At 33.7% G+C, this 22576-nt stretch overlaps 2 protein-coding genes across 4 annotated transcripts; both read right to left on the minus strand.

Annotated features, from left to right (window-relative positions):
- Positions 1-2206: 2206 nt before the first annotated feature.
- Positions 2207-7741, minus strand: LOC102595121 (nuclear inhibitor of protein phosphatase 1). Of its 2 annotated transcripts, none has more exons than XM_006350182.2 (3): positions 7518-7741; positions 4475-5068; positions 2207-3248 (listed from the first exon to the last, which is right to left on the minus strand). In XM_006350182.2, the coding sequence occupies exons 2-3, from the start codon at positions 4942-4944 to the stop codon at positions 2447-2449; spliced, it is 1272 nt and encodes a 423-aa protein (XP_006350244.1). In that variant the 5' UTR covers positions 4945-5068; positions 7518-7741; the 3' UTR covers positions 2207-2446. The 2 variants fall into 2 exon arrangements, with proteins under 2 accessions (XP_006350244.1, XP_006350245.1); XM_006350183.2 differs by lacking the exon at positions 7518-7741 and adding an exon at positions 7264-7388.
- A 746-nt stretch (positions 7742-8487) lies between these two features.
- LOC102595660 (C2 and GRAM domain-containing protein At1g03370) lies at positions 8488-17403 on the minus strand. 2 transcript variants are annotated; one of them, XM_006350184.2, is made up of 9 exons: positions 16086-17402; positions 13475-14710; positions 12825-13007; positions 12413-12696; positions 12193-12309; positions 11705-11967; positions 10522-10762; positions 9220-9495; positions 8488-9137 (listed from the first exon to the last, which is right to left on the minus strand). In XM_006350184.2, the coding sequence occupies exons 1-9, from the start codon at positions 16432-16434 to the stop codon at positions 8928-8930; spliced, it is 3159 nt and encodes a 1052-aa protein (XP_006350246.1). In that variant the 5' UTR covers positions 16435-17402; the 3' UTR covers positions 8488-8927. The 2 variants fall into 2 exon arrangements, with proteins under 2 accessions (XP_006350246.1, XP_006350247.1); XM_006350185.2 differs by lacking the exons at positions 8488-9137; positions 9220-9495 and adding an exon at positions 9890-10421 and having other exon boundaries at positions 16086-17403.
- Between the last annotated feature and the right edge of the window lie 5173 nt (positions 17404-22576).

A 22576-nucleotide genomic window follows, 5' to 3' on the forward strand; every position in this document is an offset into this window, starting at 1 on the left:
CAATTAAAGTAGTATCATAGTCAGATTTGATTTCTAACATAGCAGTACTTCTAGGAAGTTTTACATACAACACACATTGTCCAGGTTCATACCCCAACTCTTTCAGACAATCCCTCAATTCAAAATAAGATAACCTATCTATATCAACATCTAAAAACTCATAAACTCCTCCACCATGATATGGTTTCCCCTTGTATTCCTTTTTTCCAATCTTAATAACACCACCGTGGTAAAATCTCAAAGTAATCAATTCAAAAGACATTTTAACCTGAAAATAATGTTATCAGTTAACCCTCAACAACAACGACAAAACATATACAACAACAAAATTCATACAACAACAATGGGGAATCATGTGAATGAAAGACGACATACAATAAACTTGAAAAAAAAATAAAGACGAAATAACCCTAAGCTAAAAAGTATGAACTATGAAGTAACCCTAGAAATGTTTGACTAACCTTTCAAATATGGAGACGACAACAAATTATGAACGATGAACGCCTCGATTGTACCCACCAAACCCTAGTAACCACTGATTTGCTTCCACCAAACGATGAACGCCTCGATCGACAATGTTCTTCAAATATAACTACAAGGATGCTTCAAAAACACCACAAAATCGAAGAAATCTTTAGCTAAAATTAGGATTTACAGATGAATTTTTTCGATTAGGTTTTGGTGTTCTTAGAGAAAGGAAACGGGTGGGTGAAATAAATGGACTAGGGTAAAATAAAATGGATTTGGGTGAAAAAAATCGGGTTTGGGTGAAAAGAAACGGGTTTGGGTCAAAAGAAACGATTTTGGGTCAAATGAATCGGATTGGGGTCTTTTATTACGTGGCTTAACTAGGAGGCGAGTGGCTTTCACTCTAGGCATAATGTCCTGGGTTGGGTGACGGAAGGGGGAAATAAATATACTTTTATGTACTTAAGGTGTGTAATAGGTCACTCCATTAGTTAAAGTGTGTAAATGACTTTTGGGTATACGTTTAGGGGGCAATTTATGCCTTTTGCCTATAATTAATGCAAGTATAACTAATACATGCATTCCTAATGCAAGCATTACTAATACACTCTATTTAGCATTATTCTTATACACTCTACCAAACGACCCCTAAAATACACTATTAAATAGTGCAAGAGGTAAAAGGTCCTCCATAAAGTTTGGTATCGTAACAACAATTTCGGTCAAAATTAGAGTATTTTTCTGACCCTTTTCCCAATATAAAAATTTGGGACAATTTTAAATTTTTTAAAAATTCCAAATATCATTTTTTCTAGTATTTGAAAACTTGAAATGTTTGCCAAAATAATGACAAATTGTATGGCCAAACATCATTTCTCAACTTTTACCCCAAATATATTTTGAAAATTTTGTGGCCAAACGGAAAAATAATGATTAATGTGGTGTTTTATCACAATATCAATATTAATTGAGGTATATATGTTTTTCTCTTATAGTGGATAAGTAAAAGTGAACGAATAGAGTAATAATTAATTATGTTTGTAAAAAATATAGAATCTGTAAGATTATCAACAATATAAATATAGAGATTTTGATCAAATATTTTGATATTAATATATTATTTCATCATTTAAACATTGAAATTTACGAAATAATCTAAAACTATAAATTTTTGTTATCAGTCTCGGAAGAATTTAATTTTCAAAAAGATTTAAATTTTGTATCTTAGAGCTTAAATCTTTATACATTTATTTATGAATTTATTGAAATTGTATTAACTCCCTTATACTTCTAGTTAGGTGATTGATCTTGAACTTTTGATGTCGCTCTAAACCATGGACAAAACTTCAAACTCATCAAGTTTTGATTCTAACCTTGAAAGTTTATCCTTGGTACAAACAGGGATCAAAAGTTCAACACCACCCAACCAACTAAAGATTAATTGTGTTTGGAAATTGCTTATATAGTGTTTTCAAAAAATCATTGTGTTATGAGAACTACAATAACAACATATATAGTGAGATCTGAGGATAGAATAAGGTAGTAGTATGATCTACGTATATTTTATCCTCGCCAGACCTCACTTGGAGCACTTGTGGAATTTCACTGGCTATATACAGGCCTGATTCCTAAAGATCAATTTTTGATAGCTCCTAGTAAATACTGTATTTGCTGATCATATCATACAACAAAAAGCACCACATGAGCTTTATGAGTTAACCACTTGTTCTGCACAAAATGAAAATAGGAAAGATAACTCACTTTTTTCCATTGATCTCAAGTCACAGATTCAATGTCCTGACAAGTTAAATTTCAGTTCAAAATTGAATCCTTGTTGGTGCACACGCCAGGAAAGAGAAGACTACAACGACTTAACATAATTTAATCTACTCGAGATGCCTCGTGCAGCTCATATGTCTGAACTCATTGCCAATGACCAGTGGGTTGAGGCCGAAATCAAAAGCAAGCAATGCATTTGCTAACCAAACAAATCATCAGTATCGTCATCCACATTGCTTGAGATACTCCCAGAGACTCTGCCTAAGGAACCAGGGGAGTGTCCTTCAGCATCGTTAGTGGAAGCAGCCTGACCTATACCAGAATATGCCCAAGATCCGACTTTACTAGGAACTGATTCTCCATAAAGATCGTCATAAATTCCACCCTTTGGCGGATTCTTCACCTTGTTCAATACCTGTTTAAGTTTGTCTGTTACACCTGTTTGGGAAGCGTTGACATCTTTTACAGAGGAGTATTCTTTCCCTTTGGGTATCACTGTAATTTCTATAAGAGACTCATATTTTCCGACAAGACTTCCTTCTTTCACACCCACTGGACCAGGTTCTGTCTCCACATCTACTCCATCTGAAATACCAACAACTTCAACTAGCTCCCCCCCAACCTGGTCTTTAAATGACACACTTCTTCTCCTAATTCTTTTAGTAGGCCTCTCAGATGAATGATTGGCATCCTTCTCACTAGTTGATACTGTTGATTTTGACAATGAATCAGGCCTAGTAAGTCCATAGCGGTTTAAAAAGGTGTTATAAGCCAAAACAGCTTCCTCATCTGAAGGATCTGGAACTGGTGGTAAATCTATTTCTGCCGGTAGTCGTGCAGGAGGGAAGAGAGCTTCATTGTTCTTTCTCAAGATGTAAGTCCTTGTTGATGCAGCAAACTTCAAAGATTGTCCAGTCTCAAGCTCGACAGGGGAATCCTTTGTCAGCCTTTCATTTGCAACAAATGTTCCATGTGCAGATCCTAAATCAATCACGTAAATGCTGCAAGAGAAAAGATATAATTAGTTCAACCTGCATGAGCTAAGAAGTGTCTTGACATCTAAGGATAGGCATTACGGTTTCAAAAGGAGGACTTTCTTTGTCTAAGGACACACAGTAGAAGTAATAAAGGATCTAATTTATAAGCAGGCGAACCTGCACGAGGTAAAAAGAAAGAGTACTTTCTATGTCTAAGGATGCGCAGAAGATGAAAGGAATACCAATAAGGATTCTCACTATTGACAAGTTGCTATTTTTCCTGATAAGGTAAAATTTTATTGATAAAGGTACCAAAATGGTACAATTACAACAACCCAACTGCAGATACAAAAAAAACTTCTACATATCATCTAACTCCTCAAGAAAATTCATATATTGACTTCATCAAAAAAAATTCATATATTGATCCAAGTTACCCATAACACTACTTTTACACTAGAAATGCAAAACAAATAAACACCTATTTTTTATCCTGGAGATATGTTGTCAACATTGACAAGTTACATTAACAGTGTTATTAAAATGACTATGCAGTCAAAGAATCATCTTTATTACTCAAATCTAAATGGGGCTAGATGCTCCAATTCACGAGAATTGGATGACCATGACAGATGATATTTACAGATAAATGACATTCTTGATGTCCCAAATTGTACAATTAACAGTTAACAACAAAATTTGAAATGATCTTGAGCAATATCTAATAAGTCCACGGTTCCTCATTTCTTGCATTTGTGGGGTAGTATTTATGAATCTTCAAAAATATGCAACAAACAGCCTTGACTTGAAGAAAAGCTTGATGTTTCTAAGTACCGATGGATAAAATATAGCTACATGTTGGTAAGAAAGAAACATCGACTGCCAAGAATGCAAAAAAAAATATCATTGCTTTAGTAAGAATGTCTAGCAAGAACAAATTTAAAAGTTGAAGTCTACACAGAGATATTTCCACACATAAATAAGTGATTTATTAGTAATGGAACCATGGCCCTGACGCCTAAGCCTGCTCAAGTCTTTTACTTACTCACTTCAGCTCAAAGAAGAAATGCATAAACATGAATTTCATAACATATTCAAGCACTTCATCATCATAGAGTTATATTCTTGTTATGTAGTATTTCTTTTATTTAATAATTACTTGTGGGCTTCTCCTGCCAAGCTAGCCAAATAAAATAAGAAAAGAATATGTTCACCACTAGATAAGCAAAAAACAGGACCACATGTCACACCTTCCATTTTTGTGAGGAACCACAGCAGCGTGCTGGCGTGAGACTGACTGATGATCAAGGACAAAATCACAAGTGTGAAACTGTCGTCCAAAGATATGCCTTCGCTTATCCAAATTAATTCGATCAAGTACCTCCCCGTCCTTGATCACATCAAGATAATAAACACCTCGACGTGGCTCAATAGCCCAATCAGGAGGCTGCCATGTTGATTGTCCCCCTCCGTGGGTGACATGATGAGTTGGCGCTGTAGAAGAGGTTGCATCTGCCGCAACGGATTTCTGCAAAGCAGGTTGTGGATTTACGTATTGAGTATGTTGATGAGATGTTGTGGACTGTGCATATGCTGGAGAAGAATGGGTAACTGGCTTGGTTGGCTGCAATGCTGATTTAGCAGCTGAATTCGCAGACACTGCAAATGGCTCCAATGACTGAGCTTTCTTAAATCGATCAAGCCCTGCTCTACCATACATTTTTTCTGTATCTTCAGCTCAAACTACAAGCTCTTCCTCAGTTGTATAATATTTCTGGCATGGATCCTTCTTACCACTACATTATCTCAGAATTCCATAAACTCAGTTCCCATATTAAATAACACTGCATTCCAAAACAAGGATTTAACCAACAAAAGTCAATAGAAAAAGAGAAGAGCATCTACAACACTCTTTAGAGTCCATCCACAAATATATGTATTAACTTTTCTATTTAATCTATTGCAGAAGTTCATAAAATATATAGGAAAATAAAGAAAACAAACACACTTGTTTTACTTATTATGTCTATTCAACAAGTGGACAGTTTGGTTCGGGAGAAAATCCCGTTATGGTTTTATTCTCTCGCTTGTACAATGCAGACTTAACTAGTTTAGTATTTGAAACTTGAAAGTTCAGATTTCCTGGTATGAGTCTCAAATGGTGTTGTATGCAAAAATACTCTACTAAAGAATTGATATATTACAACATGGTGGTTTATTTCAACAACCACACAAGAGGATAATTTAGGTTTTGAACTTTACAGGTTCAATCTCTTAAATGTTCTTAGACTGAACTTGTTCTGCCTTAATGTATGTCAAAATTTTAGTGATTTTTCATACATATCTATGTTCCCGCATCGAAAATACTGGATTCAATCAAACCCATTGTACAAAGGCTGCATCCGCCTCTGTTCCACATCCCTATGTACAATAACATATAACTTTATATGGAATGAGAAGGAAATAGTGCCTTTTTCAGCATTGTAATCCAACAATGTCAATATAGATTCTGCTAACAACAACTAAACAACTACGCCTCAGTCCCAAACAAGTTGGAGTCAGCTACACGAATCCCCACTATTCCATTTAAGCTCAACTCATGTTGTTGTCACTCAATACAGATTCTGCTTCTGCTGACACAAGTAAATAGTTGTTATAAAATAAACTTGTACCTCAACCCTATAGAATAGTCCAACAACCAGCAACAATCTTTAAAGCTCAAACTATGTGCAAAAACAGAAAGACAAAAAGAAAAGAATATCCTCCACCACTACTAACTTGCACCAATTTTAAGCATTTCACAAATCCAGAATTAAAATTCAAGCTAAAATACATAATTAGCAAACAGGTTTGCTATGAATGAATCAACCGAAGCTTATATTTGCAGGCCATCAAAAGCAGATAAGTATTAGTAACAAAAGAGATTAGAAAAGAAAAAGAAGTGGTCTTTCTCAGCATTTAAACTAACAATGTCAATATAGATTCTGTTATTGTACCTCAACCCTATAGAATAGTCCAACAACCAGCAGCAATCTTAAAAGCTCAAACTGTGTGTAAAAAATGAAAAGAAAAAAAAAAGCCTACACTACAACTGTCTTGCTTAAGCATTTAACAATTCAAGAACCAAAAATTGAGCTAAACAAATGCAGAAGTCACTGTATATGGACATGGGGATCCATGAATTAGCAAAAGGGTATGTTTTGAATGAATTAACATACCAAATTAACATACCAGATAAGTATTAGCAAATGACATTAGAAAAAAGAGGTTGTCTTTTGCAACACTGTAATCTAACTATGTCAATATAGATTCTGCTAACACAAGCAATAGTTTGCACCTCAACCCTATAAAATAGTCCAACAACCAGCAACAACAACACACCCAATGTAGTCCCACAAAGTGACGTCTGGGGAGGGTAGAGTGTATGCCGACCAGACCTCTCTACTTCTGAGGTAGAGAGGTTATTTCTAATTCCGATAGACCCTCAGGCTCAACAAAATAGTACAACAACATGCAGCAAACTTAAAAAGCTCAAACTATGAGCAAAAAAAAATGAAGAAAAGAAAAAACCTACACCACAACTGTCTTGCTTAAGCATTTAACAATTACAACAATACCCAGAATAGTCCCACAAAGTAGGATCTGGGGAGGCTATAATGTACACAGACGTTACCCCCTACCTCATAGGTAGAGAGAGTTGTTTCCGATAAACCCTCTAAGCATTTAACAATTCAAGAACCAAAATTTGAGCTAACATATGAAACCAAATACAGAAGTCACTATACAGGGGCATGGGAATCCATGAAATAGCAAAAAGGGAAGGAAAAAAAAAAACTTTACACCACAACTGTCTTGCTCAAGCTTTTAACTATTCAAGAACCAAAATTTGAGCTAACATATGAAACCAAATACAGAAATCACTATATAGAGGAATGAGGATCCATGAATTAGCAAAAGGGTATGTTCTATCAGCAAGGGATCAACAGAAGACAACTGTAATAACAAATAAGATTAGGCAAAAAGACAAGATTTAACTAACCTCTTTGACACAAAAGTAAACACAAGCAGCTAAAAACAAAAATAGAGAATGCCCCTTTTGTTGTATGAGATTTAGGGTTAAATTTAACAGTTAAAGTTGAAGCTAGTAGCCGATCGAAGGAAGCAAAGATGATCACTATATAGAGGAATGAGGATCCATGAATTAGCAAAAGGGTATGTTCTATCAGCAAGGGATCAACAGAAGACAACTGTAATAACAAATAAGATTAGGCAAAAAGACAAGATTTAACTAACCTCTTTGACACAAAAGTAAACACAAGCAGCTAAAAACAAAAATAGAGAATGCCCCTTTTGTTGTATGAGATTTAGGGTTAAATTTAACAGTTAAAGTTGAAGCTAGTAGCCGATCGAAGGAAGCAAAGATGGTGAATTTGGGGATTTTTGAAGTTCAATTCTTGAGTTTGGAAGAAAGAATGGAGGCGAGAGATAAAAGAGGGATTTTCCAAACGCTATGTTTTTTTTTTCTAAGAAATAATTTTTTGGGATAATAATTTGGATCTTATAAAGTTGTCATACTCGCCGTGTGACCTATAGATCACGGGTTCAAGTCATAGAAGAAGCTACTTCGAATTGAATTAGGATTAAAAGCAATCTTTTCCCAAACCTAAATGAATGCGAAATATTTGTGTATTGAATTGCTCTTTTAATAATTTTAATGTGATGAATACGATCACTTAATTAAAACTATCACTGGTAAAATAATAAAATTATTATATATTTTTTGTCTAATAAAGTGGTTGTACTTATCTCGATCGTATTAATTACTAGGAAAATAATCCATTATATGAGTAAAATTTCAAGTTATTATCCTGAAGTTTTTTTTGTGAATTTTGAAACTTAATAATAATGGTACTTTCTTCAATTATAGAAGCTAAAAGGTAATTATTTGTAATTTTTTTTCTTATAAGTCACATTGATGATTGGAGCAAGAGGCAATATTTTTACTAATGTAGTTCATTATCCACTCCCAAAGACGGTTTTTCTTCGGGTGCAGCAATGGCGAAATACCCCTTTCTAAATCAACGATAGTAATTCATGAGCCCAAAAATGACCACAACTCGGATAAAGAATGTTTGAAACCTCTTTTCGTCCTTGCGATCAAGATAACAAATTTTTAGTTTAGTGACTTAACTATTATAACGAGTCAAGTTCAATTATTTTAATATAACAAAAAAAAAAATTAAATCCACAAAAAACTCAACAGTTATCATGAATGGTTTTCATTTTCACTTAGCCAAATATAAACAGAATACATTGGACTTCCAAAAGAACTAATCAAATCCTAGAATTGTGGACATTATATACATACCAAAAAAATTCTCCTCATCCTATAGTTTGAAGTGATCAAAGTTCTTCATGTCCAAAAAAAATAAAAAATATCGTTGCAAATCTACTCGAATGTGAGATGTTGTACAACCACTGCACCTAAATCCCAAACAAGTTGGGGTCGGTATCAAACAAGAAGTTTAAACACGTACCAATCAAACGTTGTGAGTGGGAGATCGTTGTCTTGACCAGTGTAAGTTTTACACATTTTGCTGCTTCCAGTCACTTGTTAGTGACTCAAGAACTATACAACAACAGCGCTTCAATGAACTATGTTAGTCCTTCTAATATAAAGTTCTGCAAACGCCAACGAACCCTCTAGATCACGAGGGGATCAGATTTCGAGAGATATTCCTTCTCAACTCCGCTACACATGACTAATAGGCGTTCTTGCATATTAGAAATTATGTTTTTCGTGATCCTTTTCTGATGTCTCGAGTATTTCAACCAAGCGATTCCCAGTTGTACCTGTACGCTGCATCTTGTCGATCTTGAGGGGACATTCTCAACTTGGTATCCCAGGCGAAGCTGCAAAAACATAAACGAGGAAATAAATGAAATCAACTAATAAGCTATGAAATACATGTGACTAGTATGGTAGTGTCCCTACATTGAAATAATCACCCAGTGGAACGCCATGAAGAGTCATGACCTCTTCTATAAGCCAATCGTTTTTATCAGACAGGCGAGACCTCTGCTGCGTGCTTGTCATTTCACCTCGATAACGGGAAATACACTTATCAAATTTATAATAAAGTTGCCTCTGATGCACATCAGGCTTATCAGATTCTTCCCAGGGACTACAAGAATAATTAAGACAACCGACTCTTTCCATGACCTTACGATCAAGTTCACCCCCACTGAATAATTCCATGAAAAACTCCGTCTGCAAATAACCCAAAAAGAAACAGTCATAGCAAATCAGTAAATACATACATTCTTCCCAAGAAAAGAAAAGAAAAAAGAAACAAGACAATAAGTAGCCTTTAGCTTCTATCGGAAACAACCTCTCTATCTCTTAGGTAGGGGTAAGGCATGTGTACACTCTACCCTCCCCAGACCGCACTTTGTGGGGCTACACTAGTTATGTTGTTGTGGTGGTGGTCGTCATGGTGGGTTCATGATGAGTTACCCCTTCCATTTTTGGTTCTGTTCATTAACCACAGCCATGTACAAAATGCATGGGTTCTTGATGAGGGAGGTTGGTGCGTCTAGAGGAAGATTGTATTCTTCATGCACAAACTAACTTGATGCTATTAGAGGAAATAAGTTCATGAAAATAGAAATGAAAATGTACTCTCACGTGAAGAGAAATCTTTGGACCAAATATAAAAAGGTAAAAGTAATACATGTTTAGAAAGAAATGCAAAACACCATTAAGAAGTCCTATTTCATATGCTCTAATCTCAGACTACAAAAATAGAGCAGGTAACGGATAGTCTAACAATAATTGGGGCATGTACAAACGGAAGTGGGTGAGAAATTTAACCACCACTGCATGCAGACCTATAAAATCCCATCTCAACCGAAATCCATCCAATATCTTTAACCACCAAATCTCTCGAACAGAAGGAAAAGAATTTACATACAGGACATAAAAACATGCTCGAATGTGTGTGCATGTGCATATGGTGTGTATGTGTGCGCGCGCGTGTGTAAATTACTTCCTCTGTTTCAATTTGTTTGTCTTACTTTCCTTTTTAGTCCATTTCAGAAAGAATGCCTCTTTCCTTTTTGGCAACTCTTTAATTAGGGGGCATTTTGGTACATTCTACTTAACACCACAAGATTCAAACGGCTTCTTTACTTGAACTGCGCATCAAACAAACAAATTGAAACGACGGAAGTATATATTATATGTATAAAGAGAGAGATAAGAGAGTGATAACTTGAGGGCAGAAGAGATACTCACTGGAACTGAAAGTACAGAGGAATAAACGATAGACATATTTATATCCTCCATACCGACGAATGATCCACCCTCTTCTGATTGAAGGCTTTTGCCTTCGGAGTCATCATCTGCAGCTTGGAAGTCACTGCCTATTGAATCCTCTTCTGCCATTTGAAGGTTTTTAGCTTCGGCTTCGGCTTCAACTATCTGCACCTTCTGCTCGGGACTCAAAGCTCTTGCTTTCCACAATGCCATGAAAGTCCTGGACACATAAGTAAATGAATTAAAATTACTTGTTATTACTATAAGCTGCGCTCAGCGGAGGAACCCAACATTTTATCTGACAACAGCCCTTTTTCCCCTTAAAGTTCAATTTGAATGCACAAATTCATTAGCACCATGGCCAATCCTGAATCTAGTTTCATCCATCAAAGACACTAGACTCCTAAGATTGGATGGAACAAAAAAGGCATAATACATAAATAGACACTCAAACTTGGCCTCAACGAGCAAGTAAGCACTCAAACTTTGAGAGTGCACATCTAGACATCTCAACTTGGTCTCAACTGACAACTAAACACTTCAACTCTTCCCCACTATGTCTCATGGACACCCAACCCAGATGCTGACATGGCACATAAATTTTGGAGGCGTCTAGATTCTGTAAGTTGGAGTGTTCAAATGACAGATGTGCATTCTCAAAGTTAGAGTGCTTATTTTCCAGCTGAGGCCAAGTTTAAATCTTTGTTTATGTAGCATGCCAAGAAAAAAATTGAAGCACCATGCTTAAGGCTAATGCCTAAATGATGCAACTCGGGATAGAAGCCTACTATTAGGCATCCTGCCGACCAACCATATGTCTAAAGGGATAGAAGTCCCATCCCAGGCTGAAGGGAAAATCTTATACTAAGTACTCCCTCTGTTTGTTTGTCCAGTTTTGACTTGGAACGGAGCTTAAGAAAGTAAAGAAGTCTCTTGAATCTTGTGGTCTTAAACTAAAGATAAGTAGAATGTACCAAAATGCCCTTTAATCTTGATGTCTTAAACACTCTGTGGGAAGTTAGAATTAAGAGTTCCCCAAAAAAGTAGGAATTCTTTTTGTAACGGACTATAAAGGAAAGCACGACAAACAACTTGAAACAGAGGGAGTACAAAGTACTAGTTCAAAATAGGTAAGGCCGCTTATAAAGAGGTGAACATTTACCTGTGAGCCACATTAAAAGAGACAAAAGAGTGGAAATGAAACTTCAGCCTGCCTTCCTCGTCTTGAGTCTTGGCACCATGCCTTGCATCAAAACCTCTACCTGGCTTTAAAGTCATGATAACATTCGGGCTACCCATTGATGCCAAAGTAGGGGATTCAACTTGAATGTCTTCAATATCTTCCCAAAGAAGGAAAAAATTGGTCTTATGTCCAAATAGATCAGAATGGAAACCGATTATTCTTGCAGACAAAAACAGACGGCCCTGAACCAAAAAAATTACAAATAAATGCATTAAAAAAGAAGGCATCGTAGCTCCCAAAGTTCGCGGAGGCTCATTTACAACCTTTACAAGATACCAGAGTCATATCAGAGAGAGAGCGTTAGCAATCTTGACCAATTGATGCCTAGGTACACTAAAGACTAAAGACACTATGTAAAAGAAAATTTCCATGATTTATCAACACAAAGAATCAATAGACATAGTTACCTGGAGGGGCATCTTGCGTTTTAAGTGACAGGCAAAATCATTGATGAGAAATTCCTCTGGTGGAAGCCCAAAAAGCTTTTGGAATGCTGAATTAGTCTGAGGAGATCGTACTTTTATCTACAAAATTATTCAGAGACACCATTAAGTAGGAAAAATAAATCCCCATATTTAGTGAGATCCATTGACCATGTAACTTTAACTGCAGAAATGGATGATTTACCTTCTTCCCAACTTCCTTCTCCATCTTAGACAGATAATCTTTGACAACATTGCTACCCTTGGTATTATTCAAGAAAACTCTTAAATGCAGCTTAGACTGACAGGCCTGTGCTAACTTTCCTTGAAGAGGAACCATAACATCAGACAGATCTGATATATTAGTTTTGACAAAATTGATTTCAGCATGCCCAAGAGATGTAGCTTCACTAAAAGGTCCATCAAAATCAAACACTTCTACATCGAGAACAGATGGGGGATCGTCCATTGCATCAAATTCAAATATTTCTGCATGTAACGAGATTCCAACCATTAATCAAAACAAATGGAGAGATGACCTTGCATAAATCCTCAAATGATGGCAACTACAGAACTTCAAAAAAAGACAACACATCCTTCAAAAGAAGAAGATTTACCATTCCATTTGGGACTAGACTTTTGGAACTTGATTGAACTGGTTCTAGTTTTCCCATTGCATGTAAACACCACATACGGGTCAGAGAACCCACTTGTGTCAACAGCTGCCAAGTTGTTTCCTTCAATCAAGGCAACAGTCAACAGCCAACCATCCCCTTGTGCTTTGATGCCGTGGTCACTTCCTGGTTAAATCATCAAAGATACAACACATCAACACCTTGGAGAAACAATTACATGTTAAAAGACGTTATATGTGAAGCTTCTTAGAAGTCTGCATGTGAACATGGGAAGAAGAACATTCACCATACGAAGTATTCATAGTAACAAGCAGTGACAAACAGGAAAACACCTACTTCTAGTCCGGATGATTTAACCAAACAGGAAACTATTACTCCCTCCATTTCAATTTATTTGCCTGGTTTTGGCTTGGCACAGTGTTTAAGAAAGTAAAGAAGACATTTGAATCTTGTGGTCTTGAACTAAAGATATGTTGAATTTACCAAAATATCCTTTAATTTTGTTGTCTTAAACATGTCATGTGGAAAGTTGAAATTTAAAGAGTTACTAAAAAAGGAAAGAGACATAATTTTTTAAACGGACAAATGGAAAGTAAGACAAACAAATTGAAACGGAGAGAGTAGATGTATACCTTTTTGTACCCTAGCTCGCATGAAGCGTGATATCAGCTCTAGCACCCGTTTTCCTTGAAGTACTAGCACTCCACACACAATTAGCTCACCAATAGAATCAGGTAAGTCAAGACCAACAAACTCAAGCCCCTGTATTGTGCTAGGCATGGCCAACAAGACGTGCACAAATACATATAACCCAATGAAAAAGGTTGAAATTATAGTGAAGTTAGCAAAATACTGGAAAGCCAGCTTCCAATCGGACTGGTGCTCCACTTCTATAGATGCCAAAATCTGTTCTTTCTCTGAACCTAGGTCCTTCGCGTCAACTGGCTTTACGTTCTGAGATAATAAATTTGCATACTGATCAAAGCTCTCTTTAATACCTTGCCGTGCACCATTTTCTATCATACCTTTCATCATAGTGCTTTGCAAGAAATTCATGCGCCATGAAACTACTAACCTTGAAGACTGTTCTCCTGAAGGCAGCTCAGGACCAGGAGTAATGCTGTAAAGCACTTCTACCTTGAACGTGCTTCCATATGGGGCATCTGGGGTACTCACAATACATAAAAGAGAAAAAGACTTCCCATCAGCTTTAAGATACGTTTGTTCCTCTGTAGTTTTTAAAGCCTTGATTAATCTACTTGCAGCTTTGATAAAACTAACCACTCTTTTTAAACTTTCACCACCATTTTCAAGTTTCCAAGGTCCAACTCGCAACTCCGTGGACCCCTGAATATCTACTAAGGATTTAAAGAAGGCCGAATCCGGTGAGAAAAGGAACAAATTCAATTCATGAGGGGCAATAGCATACAATTGATCCACTACTACTCCAGAAAGGTTTGGAACTTCGCTTGGTTGTTCTCTTGCCTCAATGCTTTTCAATAGTTCTTGAAAGTTCCCCGATGTGGACTGTTCCTCTTGTGCATTCTCAGAAGCAGCTGTACTTGCTGTTTCAGGCGGCACTGTAACATCTGGAGCTTTCGAGTTAGTTGTGGATACTGCATCCCCATTCTTGTTGAAAATTTGAGCAATTCGACCAGCAAAGGTCTGCGCATGAGGCTTCTCCTCCTTTGAAGAGGCTGCTTCTTCAGATCTCAGAGGAGAAGATGATCTCAAGGGGCCATTGGAAGACAAAGGAGATTCAGATACCACATCAGACAACTTCTTCGACAGTGATACATGATCACCAACTGATTGCAAGTCTGCCAATGTATTGCCTTGCGAGAAACTTATTGTGAGAAGAATTTGACCTATTAGAAAGGAAGAACACAATTAAATTCTTGATTGGACCTGTGCAAACCATAAAAGAAATGCTATTTGTAATTGATACATTGAATTTGATCAAGCATCATAGCGTTTCAAATGAAGTTGGTTTGTTCTATCTAACTATTCCAGGCTAGGGGCATACGCAGACCAATCAAAAGAGGATGTATCCATAGATATCTCGACTAGTGCAAAAATACCTTTGTTGCAAATAACATGCAACAGAAAATCAGGAACACTTGGAAAGGGGGAAAAAGTACTCCCTCCATTTAAATTTGTTTGTCTAGCTTTGACTTGACTTAGAGTTTAAGAAAGTAAACAATACTTTTATATCTTGTGGTCTAAAAGTAAGATATATAGAATGTACCAAAATGCCCTTTAATCTTGTGGTCTTAAATAAGTCACATGGAAAGTTATAATTAAAGAGGGGCCAAAAAATGAAAGTGGCATTGTTTTTGAAACGGACTAAAAAGGAATGTAAGATGAACAAATTGAAACGGAAGGAGTAGAATATGAGTGATCAGAGACGAGCATAAAACATCTCAACATTATTCAACCACATAAGTCATCATCAAAATGGAAAGTAAGACCATATATTCTAGCAGATACAGAAACATTTCCTATCTGAAATCAGCTGAATGTCTAGTATTTTGCTAATTTTACTATCCTAAATCTCATGATAAGCATTTATTGATGTTCTGGTAAAGATGGTAACAAACACTCTATCACAGGTTAAAGTTCACTACCACCTTAATAATATCTTGAACCTGTGACCTAAAGCAAAATGGAAAGACCATATATTCTAGCAGATACAGAAACATTTCCTATCTGAAACCAGTTAAACTTCTTTTTTTATCAGGTAAACAATTTCATTTCACAAATCAAAAGGCCAAATTGGCCGGATACCAAAAAGTAAAGAACCTACAAAAAGATATAGTTCTCTACAAAAGACCCTCAATCCTCTATACATCCCTGGATTACATTGGTGCACCAAAAATGAATGAGTAATCGGAGACTACTCCTCAACTGCCTAAACTCATTTCTACCCCTTTAAAAGCCCTCCTATTTCTCTCTCCAAATGATCCACATCAAAGCCAGAGGAGCAACATTACATGCCAGTTTAAACATTCAAACAGAGAAACTAATCAAACAAAACATAAGTTGCACAAACTCTTCACTTTTGATACCGCACCCGTGTCGGATTCTCCAAAAATACACTACTTTTGGAGAATCCGACATGCACCCATTGACATTTTTTAAGACTCCGAGCAACATAGATTATCAAACAATCATCAAGATAAAAGGGAGACTAAATAACCCTTCAGAGATGAGAATAAAACAAGACAAAAAGTAACAACTCACCACAATCCTTGTTTTTGCCCTTCTTTTGCTTGGGCTGCAAAGTATACCAAGCAGTGCCAAGGGACTTGTCATTGGCATCAAAAACCTGAGAAACTGGAAATTTAATTTGTCCAACAAAATCATCATTGAAGTATTTATCTTCATCCAAAACAGAAATAATAAGCTCCTCCTTCAAGTCATCTACTTTAAAAGCAAATTCCTCACACCATGATGGATTTAAACATTTCTTCACAACTTTACTCTTAAACTTCTGTTTCCCCAATGACAATTTCACATATGGATCACTGAACCCATTTGGGTCCATAGCTGGTATGTTTCTTGCTTCAATAACTCTTACTAAAAGCTTCATCTTTTCCCCAGACAAAAAATGACAAAATCACAAAAACCCCACCTTCTCTGGTTGATCAAATGACCTAACTATTAAATAACTCAGAGCAAGGATAAGTAAAAGATCAATTTTTTATTGAAAAAGAACATAACCCCCCACCATCAAAAGTTCAAAAATAAAACCAAGAAACAAATTTGATGAAATAACCTTAACAACTAATAACTCAGAAGAAAAGAATTATCAAAAATATCAATTTTTTATTGAACAAGAACATAGCCCCACCTACCAAAGTTCAAAAATAAAACCAAGATTGATCAAATGGCCTTAACTATGAATAACTCAGAGGAAAAGGACAAGAAAAAAGATCAATTTTTTATTGAACAAAAACATAACCCCACCTACTAAAGTTAAAAACCAAAACCAAGAAACTAATTTTGAACAAATGACCTTAACTATTAATAACTCAAGAAAAAAAGGATAAGAAAAAGATCAAATTTTTATTGAGCAATAATGGTATACAAGTTCAATTAACCAAGGCGAAAAACATGGGGTTATTATTATAACATTTCTTCAAAGGCTGCAAACTAAAGACACCCCCTTTGATAAGCTAACAACAATGTTGAGAAGATATACATAAAAATAGGAATTTGACTTTTCTAGGTCAATGGTTTTTCATAAATACTATACAATAAACCAAATAATGGATACAATGAATTATCAAAAGCTCAAGTTTTCAAGAGAAAAGAATTGTAATCTGAGTGGAAAAAAAGGACAATTGAAGGGATCAATTCCAAATTAAAAAAGAAAATACCCCAGATACAGAAATGGCCCAAAGATTGGATTTTTATATGAAAAAACTCAAAAAAAGAATTAATAAAAATCCAAGAAAATTAAATATTGGCAATGGCTATTTAAGATGAAAAAGACCCTGATTCAGAAATGTTGATTTTTTTTTTATGAGAAATAAAAATGGGAGATTGGAGGGAAGAAGAATGGAGAAGAGAGCAGAGAGACAAAAAAAAAATGATTAAAATAATAAAAATCAGAAAGAAAGAAAATAAGTTGCAATTTGTCGCGTATGAATTTAAGACTTTTTCTAAAGATTTTTTATTTTTTTTTGCTATTACTTCCTGAAATAAATAAACTATAATCTAAAATATTTTAGCAGTCATTAATATAACTAAGTTCTTCTTTAATAGCTTTACGTTATAATTTTTTAAGCTTTTTGGCTGTTTTTGAGTCCAAAAGGTAAGGCTTTTTTGTTTTTTTGGATCAACAACTTTTCCCTTTTATCTATTTTGCAGTTACAAGAAAAAAGATTTCGAAAAAAAAGGTTAATACGGAATAATAACAACGTCACAGATATGAATAGAATAAAATGTACGCAAATTTGATTCTTATTCTATGAAGGTAGAGAGGATATTTCCGACAGTGACAACATTAAAAATTTGATGAAGATGATACGAATTTTCATCTCAATTGTACTGTTGAGGATGTGCAAAATGAAATATACATTCGTAATAGCTAACATTTAACCATTGTACACCACATAATTTTCTAGCGAAAAGTGTATATCCAACCACCATTAGTCAGAGACTCTGTTCATAATTTTCGATAGACCATCGGCTCGACTAAAATATACCAATAGATCAAGTATATTAATGAGTTAGAAAAGAATTCCATATTGAAAGCAATTGTGAAGAGAATAGTAATATGATAGCGAAGTCAATAAGACAATAATTGAATAATAAGGCAGTATAGAAGACTAATTAAAACAATATTGATTATTTTTAAAAAAAATAAATTAGATTACAGTCGAAGTTCAGATTTTTCTATTTAGGATGATGTCTTCTATAAGTTGAAGATGTGACAACTATAAACAATTTACTTTTTTATGAAAATTGAATGTGATTGATTGTTCAATTAAATCTATCTCTTAATATTGTATACATCAACATGCATGAGTCATATAGACTAGAATTCAAAAACGATTAATCCTACCCTAATAGATCTCTTCTATCATTATCATCTTTTTTATTCAATCATTTTCTATAGTTAAATTTTATCAAGCACCAAATATAAATGTCTCTAAATCTTGAACTTACATCAATTAAATTATTTTATAAAAAGAACTATTCCACGGATCATATTTAATGAGCATTTATACACAATAGTCAAGCAAGAATTTGATGATGGTGAATATAATAAAAAATATTATAAGGTTGAAGAAAGCCTATATTTTGCAACGAGAGTTGAAGGGGAACTTTCGATGAAATTAAAGGCCAATATATCATTGCTCATAGATTCATTATTTTTAATTAAAATGTTTTCATTCCACCCCATCCACCATTCCTTTTTGGGTTTTTTTATAAAAAAAAAATCAATAATAATATGCACAACGTAATTTTACAAGTAAAATTTAGAGAGAGAAAATAGAGTATATATTGATCTTATTCTTAACTTATTGAGATAAAAATATAATTTTTGATAGACTTAATTTAAGAAAAATGTTTTCAAAATTAAATACGAGAGAAATAACAATCTCTGTGCAAGGAAAAAAAAAATCATAATGATTTTGGTCTAGTGTTGTAGCTTTTGACACTTTGGACAATCCTAATAACAATTATAGAATGAAATAAATAGAGAGATAATTAGTTTTCATTAATTTCTTGAATATTAGTACTAGTACTAGTCATAGGAGTTAGGAATATTTAGTCACACTTAACACGTATTTCAAGAACCTTGGACTAAAAATAATAATTTGTAATTATTTTCCTTTTATGTGTCTCTAAAAATAAACGCTAAATTTATGTCTTAAGATATTAATCTCATTTTTTAATATTTATTTTATTTATGAATCGTGTGTTTATTTCCTTAAAAATAAATATCATTAAGAATAAAATTTAAAAATAATTTATTTTATTTTTAATATGATAAATAATCTGAAATCTGGAACGACGATTTTAAAAGCTACAATAAATAATTCAAAATCAGCTAAATAAACAAAATGATTGTGTCGGTTACATTTTGTAGCAATACTGGTACAATGTCCTCCAAGGAGGTCCACTTCATTGATTTGATGCAAAGGGCAACTCTCCTTTTTTTTTTGAATTTTGATCACACTTTTTTCGTTCCAAAATAAGTTATGTGTATGAAGCTATAAAATATGATATTAATAAAATATTTGTAAAATAAAATTATATTTAAGTTGAGTATGCATTTAACTTATTTAAAAGGAGAAGTTCTTGTAATTAAAAAAAAAATCTATTGAAAAACTTATGAAAATAACTTATTCCAACTTAAAGTTCATCTTCAAAAGAATGTGGCTTCATTTTTAATTAATATTTTTGAATTTGAGATATAAAATTAAAAAAAAATTAATAAAAAGAATTTACTCTTTATTAAGTTTACTTGATATAAATTTGAAATAAACGAATTTGAATTAGTCATATCAGTTTTCATCTTTGGTGTCAATGGGCCAAAATTGTTAATGCACAATCATCAATTAGTTTGGTAACCAAACACTAATAAATGGGTTTACTTTTTATTGTTTTGTCAGGCTCTTCCATTTTTTTTATTACTCAATAGATTTTTTAACAAACATTGGAATGCCCTGTGACTCATATTGTATTCACATAAATCCTAAACTGCTTAGAATGATATTTTAGGTTAATCATACTAAAACCTTAAGTATAATTTAGGTTTTATTTATTTTTATTAAGATCAAGATGTCTTAATTTGAATATGCATTTAAATATTAAGATGTTAATTAAAATTTAAAAGTTTAAATCTGAATAGTAAGATGTTACATTAACATGTGAACACTAAATAGTTAAGACTTAAGAGGTTTATCAACATCTGAATGTATAATTTTTATTTTTAAAAAATACTAAATTGATCAAATATTATAGCAATAAAATATTTTTATATGATAGTTGATAGTGATGATGGCTAACGATGGTGATTGTATGTGTCAATTTGGGATGGTATTGACCGGTGATAGTGATAGTATTAACAGTAGTGATTAACAGTGGTTGTTGGTAGTGATGGCCCATAGTTAGCAGTGGAACAATATTAATAAGTACTGACTATGGTGAATGGTGATGACGATTAGTGATATATAATGTTAACTCATTGTGATAACTATTGTAGTGATTAATGAATGTAATAATGATTGGTGGTCATGATTGTATATAATGACATATGGTGATAACAATTGATTTTGGTGATTGATGATAATAGTATTGATTGTGGTTGGGCTGAGGGTGGTGATTATAGCAGTTTGGGATGTTGGTTATGGATTGTAGTTGGTGGTAGTTATGAGTGAAAGTAGATGGAGTAGCGGTGAACTGTGATCTTTATAGAAAATGTTAAATAGACATCTTAATGATATTAAGGGCCCGTTTGGCCATGCGATATGAAATCATGATACGAAATCATGATATAATAATATGAAATCTTGAGATGAAATTGAAGTTTTGTTTGGACATGCGATATGGATTTTTTGTGTTGTATATTTTCTCATAAACATAAGAATTTCATAAGTTGTAAAACTATTAAAATAGTCCCATTTTTTTATCCAATCTTACCAAATAATCAAAAAATTATAAAATCGCATAATAAATTATTACAAAACTATTTGTTCTCCACTTAAATAACTTTTTCATCTAACTTTAATTGGTCAAACTTTAATTCAATAAAAAAATTTGAACATAAATTGTAGTGTACTAGTCTTTAATATAATCCTCCCACATAGTACGAACAATCTCCTCACGTTGAACTTGCATTTCTCGATCATATGGCCGCGAAGACGAACCAACGTAACATTGTTACTTTGAGTCATTTGTTGGTCAATATCATCCGCAACTATATTTTCATGCTCATACACCATAAATATTTCATCACTCTTTTAATATTCTTGCAAATAATTATGTAACACTGCACAAACTATGCCAATTTTCACTTGTTAATATCATAATGGTTCATGCTTTGTTTCACTTGTGTGCAATTACACATTTTCAATGCATAAATATCGTGCTAAAATCAAATATACCGGAACTAGTGATTATCAAACATACATACCAATTTTTTCCTTTTTCATATTAAATTTCTTTAAACATTTTCATATGTAGCCGAAAGAGAAGTTTTTTTTATTATGAAAAACCAAAATGATATTACTCGCTCTGTTCTTATTTATATTCACCAAATCAATTCCTACTTTATCATTTATATTGAACAAATTTAAAGTAATAATAAATTTTATGTTGGTGAGAATAATAAAATTTAAAAAAAGTAATGATGTGATTATAAATTTTATTTACATATGAAATAAATGGTTAGTAGATATAAATGTGGGGTTGTTTTAACAAAATATAAATTTGTGGGTCAAAAATCATATAAAAAAAAAATCTCAAGTCATGATATGAAATTCTCATATCATGATTTTTTTTTTTGGATAATATGGTATTTCAATCTCATGATATGAAATCATGAGATGAAATCAGCGTGAAATCGCATGTCCAAACGCTCATTCTATCTCACGATTCCATATCGTGATATGGTATCGCATGACCAAACATCCACTACGGGCCTGTTTGGCCATGCGATATGGTATCATGATATGGAATCATGAGATGAAATTAATGTTTTGTTTGGACCTGCGATATGGAATTTTTGTATTGTATATTTTCTCATAAACATAAAAATCCATAAGTTGTAAAACTATTAAAATAGCCCTAATTGTTTATTCAATCTTATCAAATAAACAAAAAATTATAAAAATTGCATAATAAATTATTACAAATCTATTTGATCTCCACTTAAGTAATTATTTCATCTAACTTTAATTTAATTAAAAAAAATTGAACATAAATTGTAGTATACTAGTCTTTAATATAATCCTCCCACATAGTACAGACAATTTCCTCACGTTGAACTTGCATTTTCGATCATGTGACCGAGAAGACGAACCAACATTGTTACTTTGAGCCATTTGTTGGTCAATATCACCACAACTATATTTTCATGCTTATAGACCATAAATATTTCATCAGTACTTTGGTATTCTCGCAAATACTTTCATAACTCTACACAAGCTATGCTAATTTTCACTTGTGTATCAATATCGTAATGGTTCATGCCTTGTTTCAGTATTCTAAATCTA

Source organism: Solanum tuberosum, unplaced genomic scaffold (genome assembly GCF_000226075.1).
Source record: "Solanum tuberosum cultivar DM 1-3 516 R44 unplaced genomic scaffold, SolTub_3.0 scf00118, whole genome shotgun sequence".
NCBI lineage: Eukaryota > Viridiplantae > Streptophyta > Magnoliopsida > Solanales > Solanaceae > Solanum > Solanum tuberosum.

What these genes read in the sequence shown, in the direction of transcription:
- LOC102595121 (XM_006350182.2), bottom strand. Translation starts at nt 4,944, where the DNA reads ATGTATGGTAGAGCAGGGCTTGATCGATTTAAGAAAGCTCAGTCATTG. An exon ending in GTTCCTCACAAAAATGGAAG is followed by an intron (nt 3,249 to 4,474) that starts GTGTGACATGTG and finishes TTTCTCTTGCAG; the next exon opens with CATTTACGTGATTGATTTAG.
- LOC102595660 (XM_006350184.2), bottom strand. Translation starts at nt 16,434, where the DNA reads ATGAAGCTTTTAGTAAGAGTTATTGAAGCAAGAAACATACCAGCTATG. An exon ending in GTCTAGTCCCAAATGGAATG is followed by an intron (nt 12,697 to 12,824) that starts GTAAATCTTCTT and finishes CGTTACATGCAG; the next exon opens with AAATATTTGAATTTGATGCA. An exon ending in AACGCAAGATGCCCCTCCAG is followed by an intron (nt 11,968 to 12,192) that starts GTAACTATGTCT and finishes TTTTTGGTTCAG; the next exon opens with GGCCGTCTGTTTTTGTCTGC.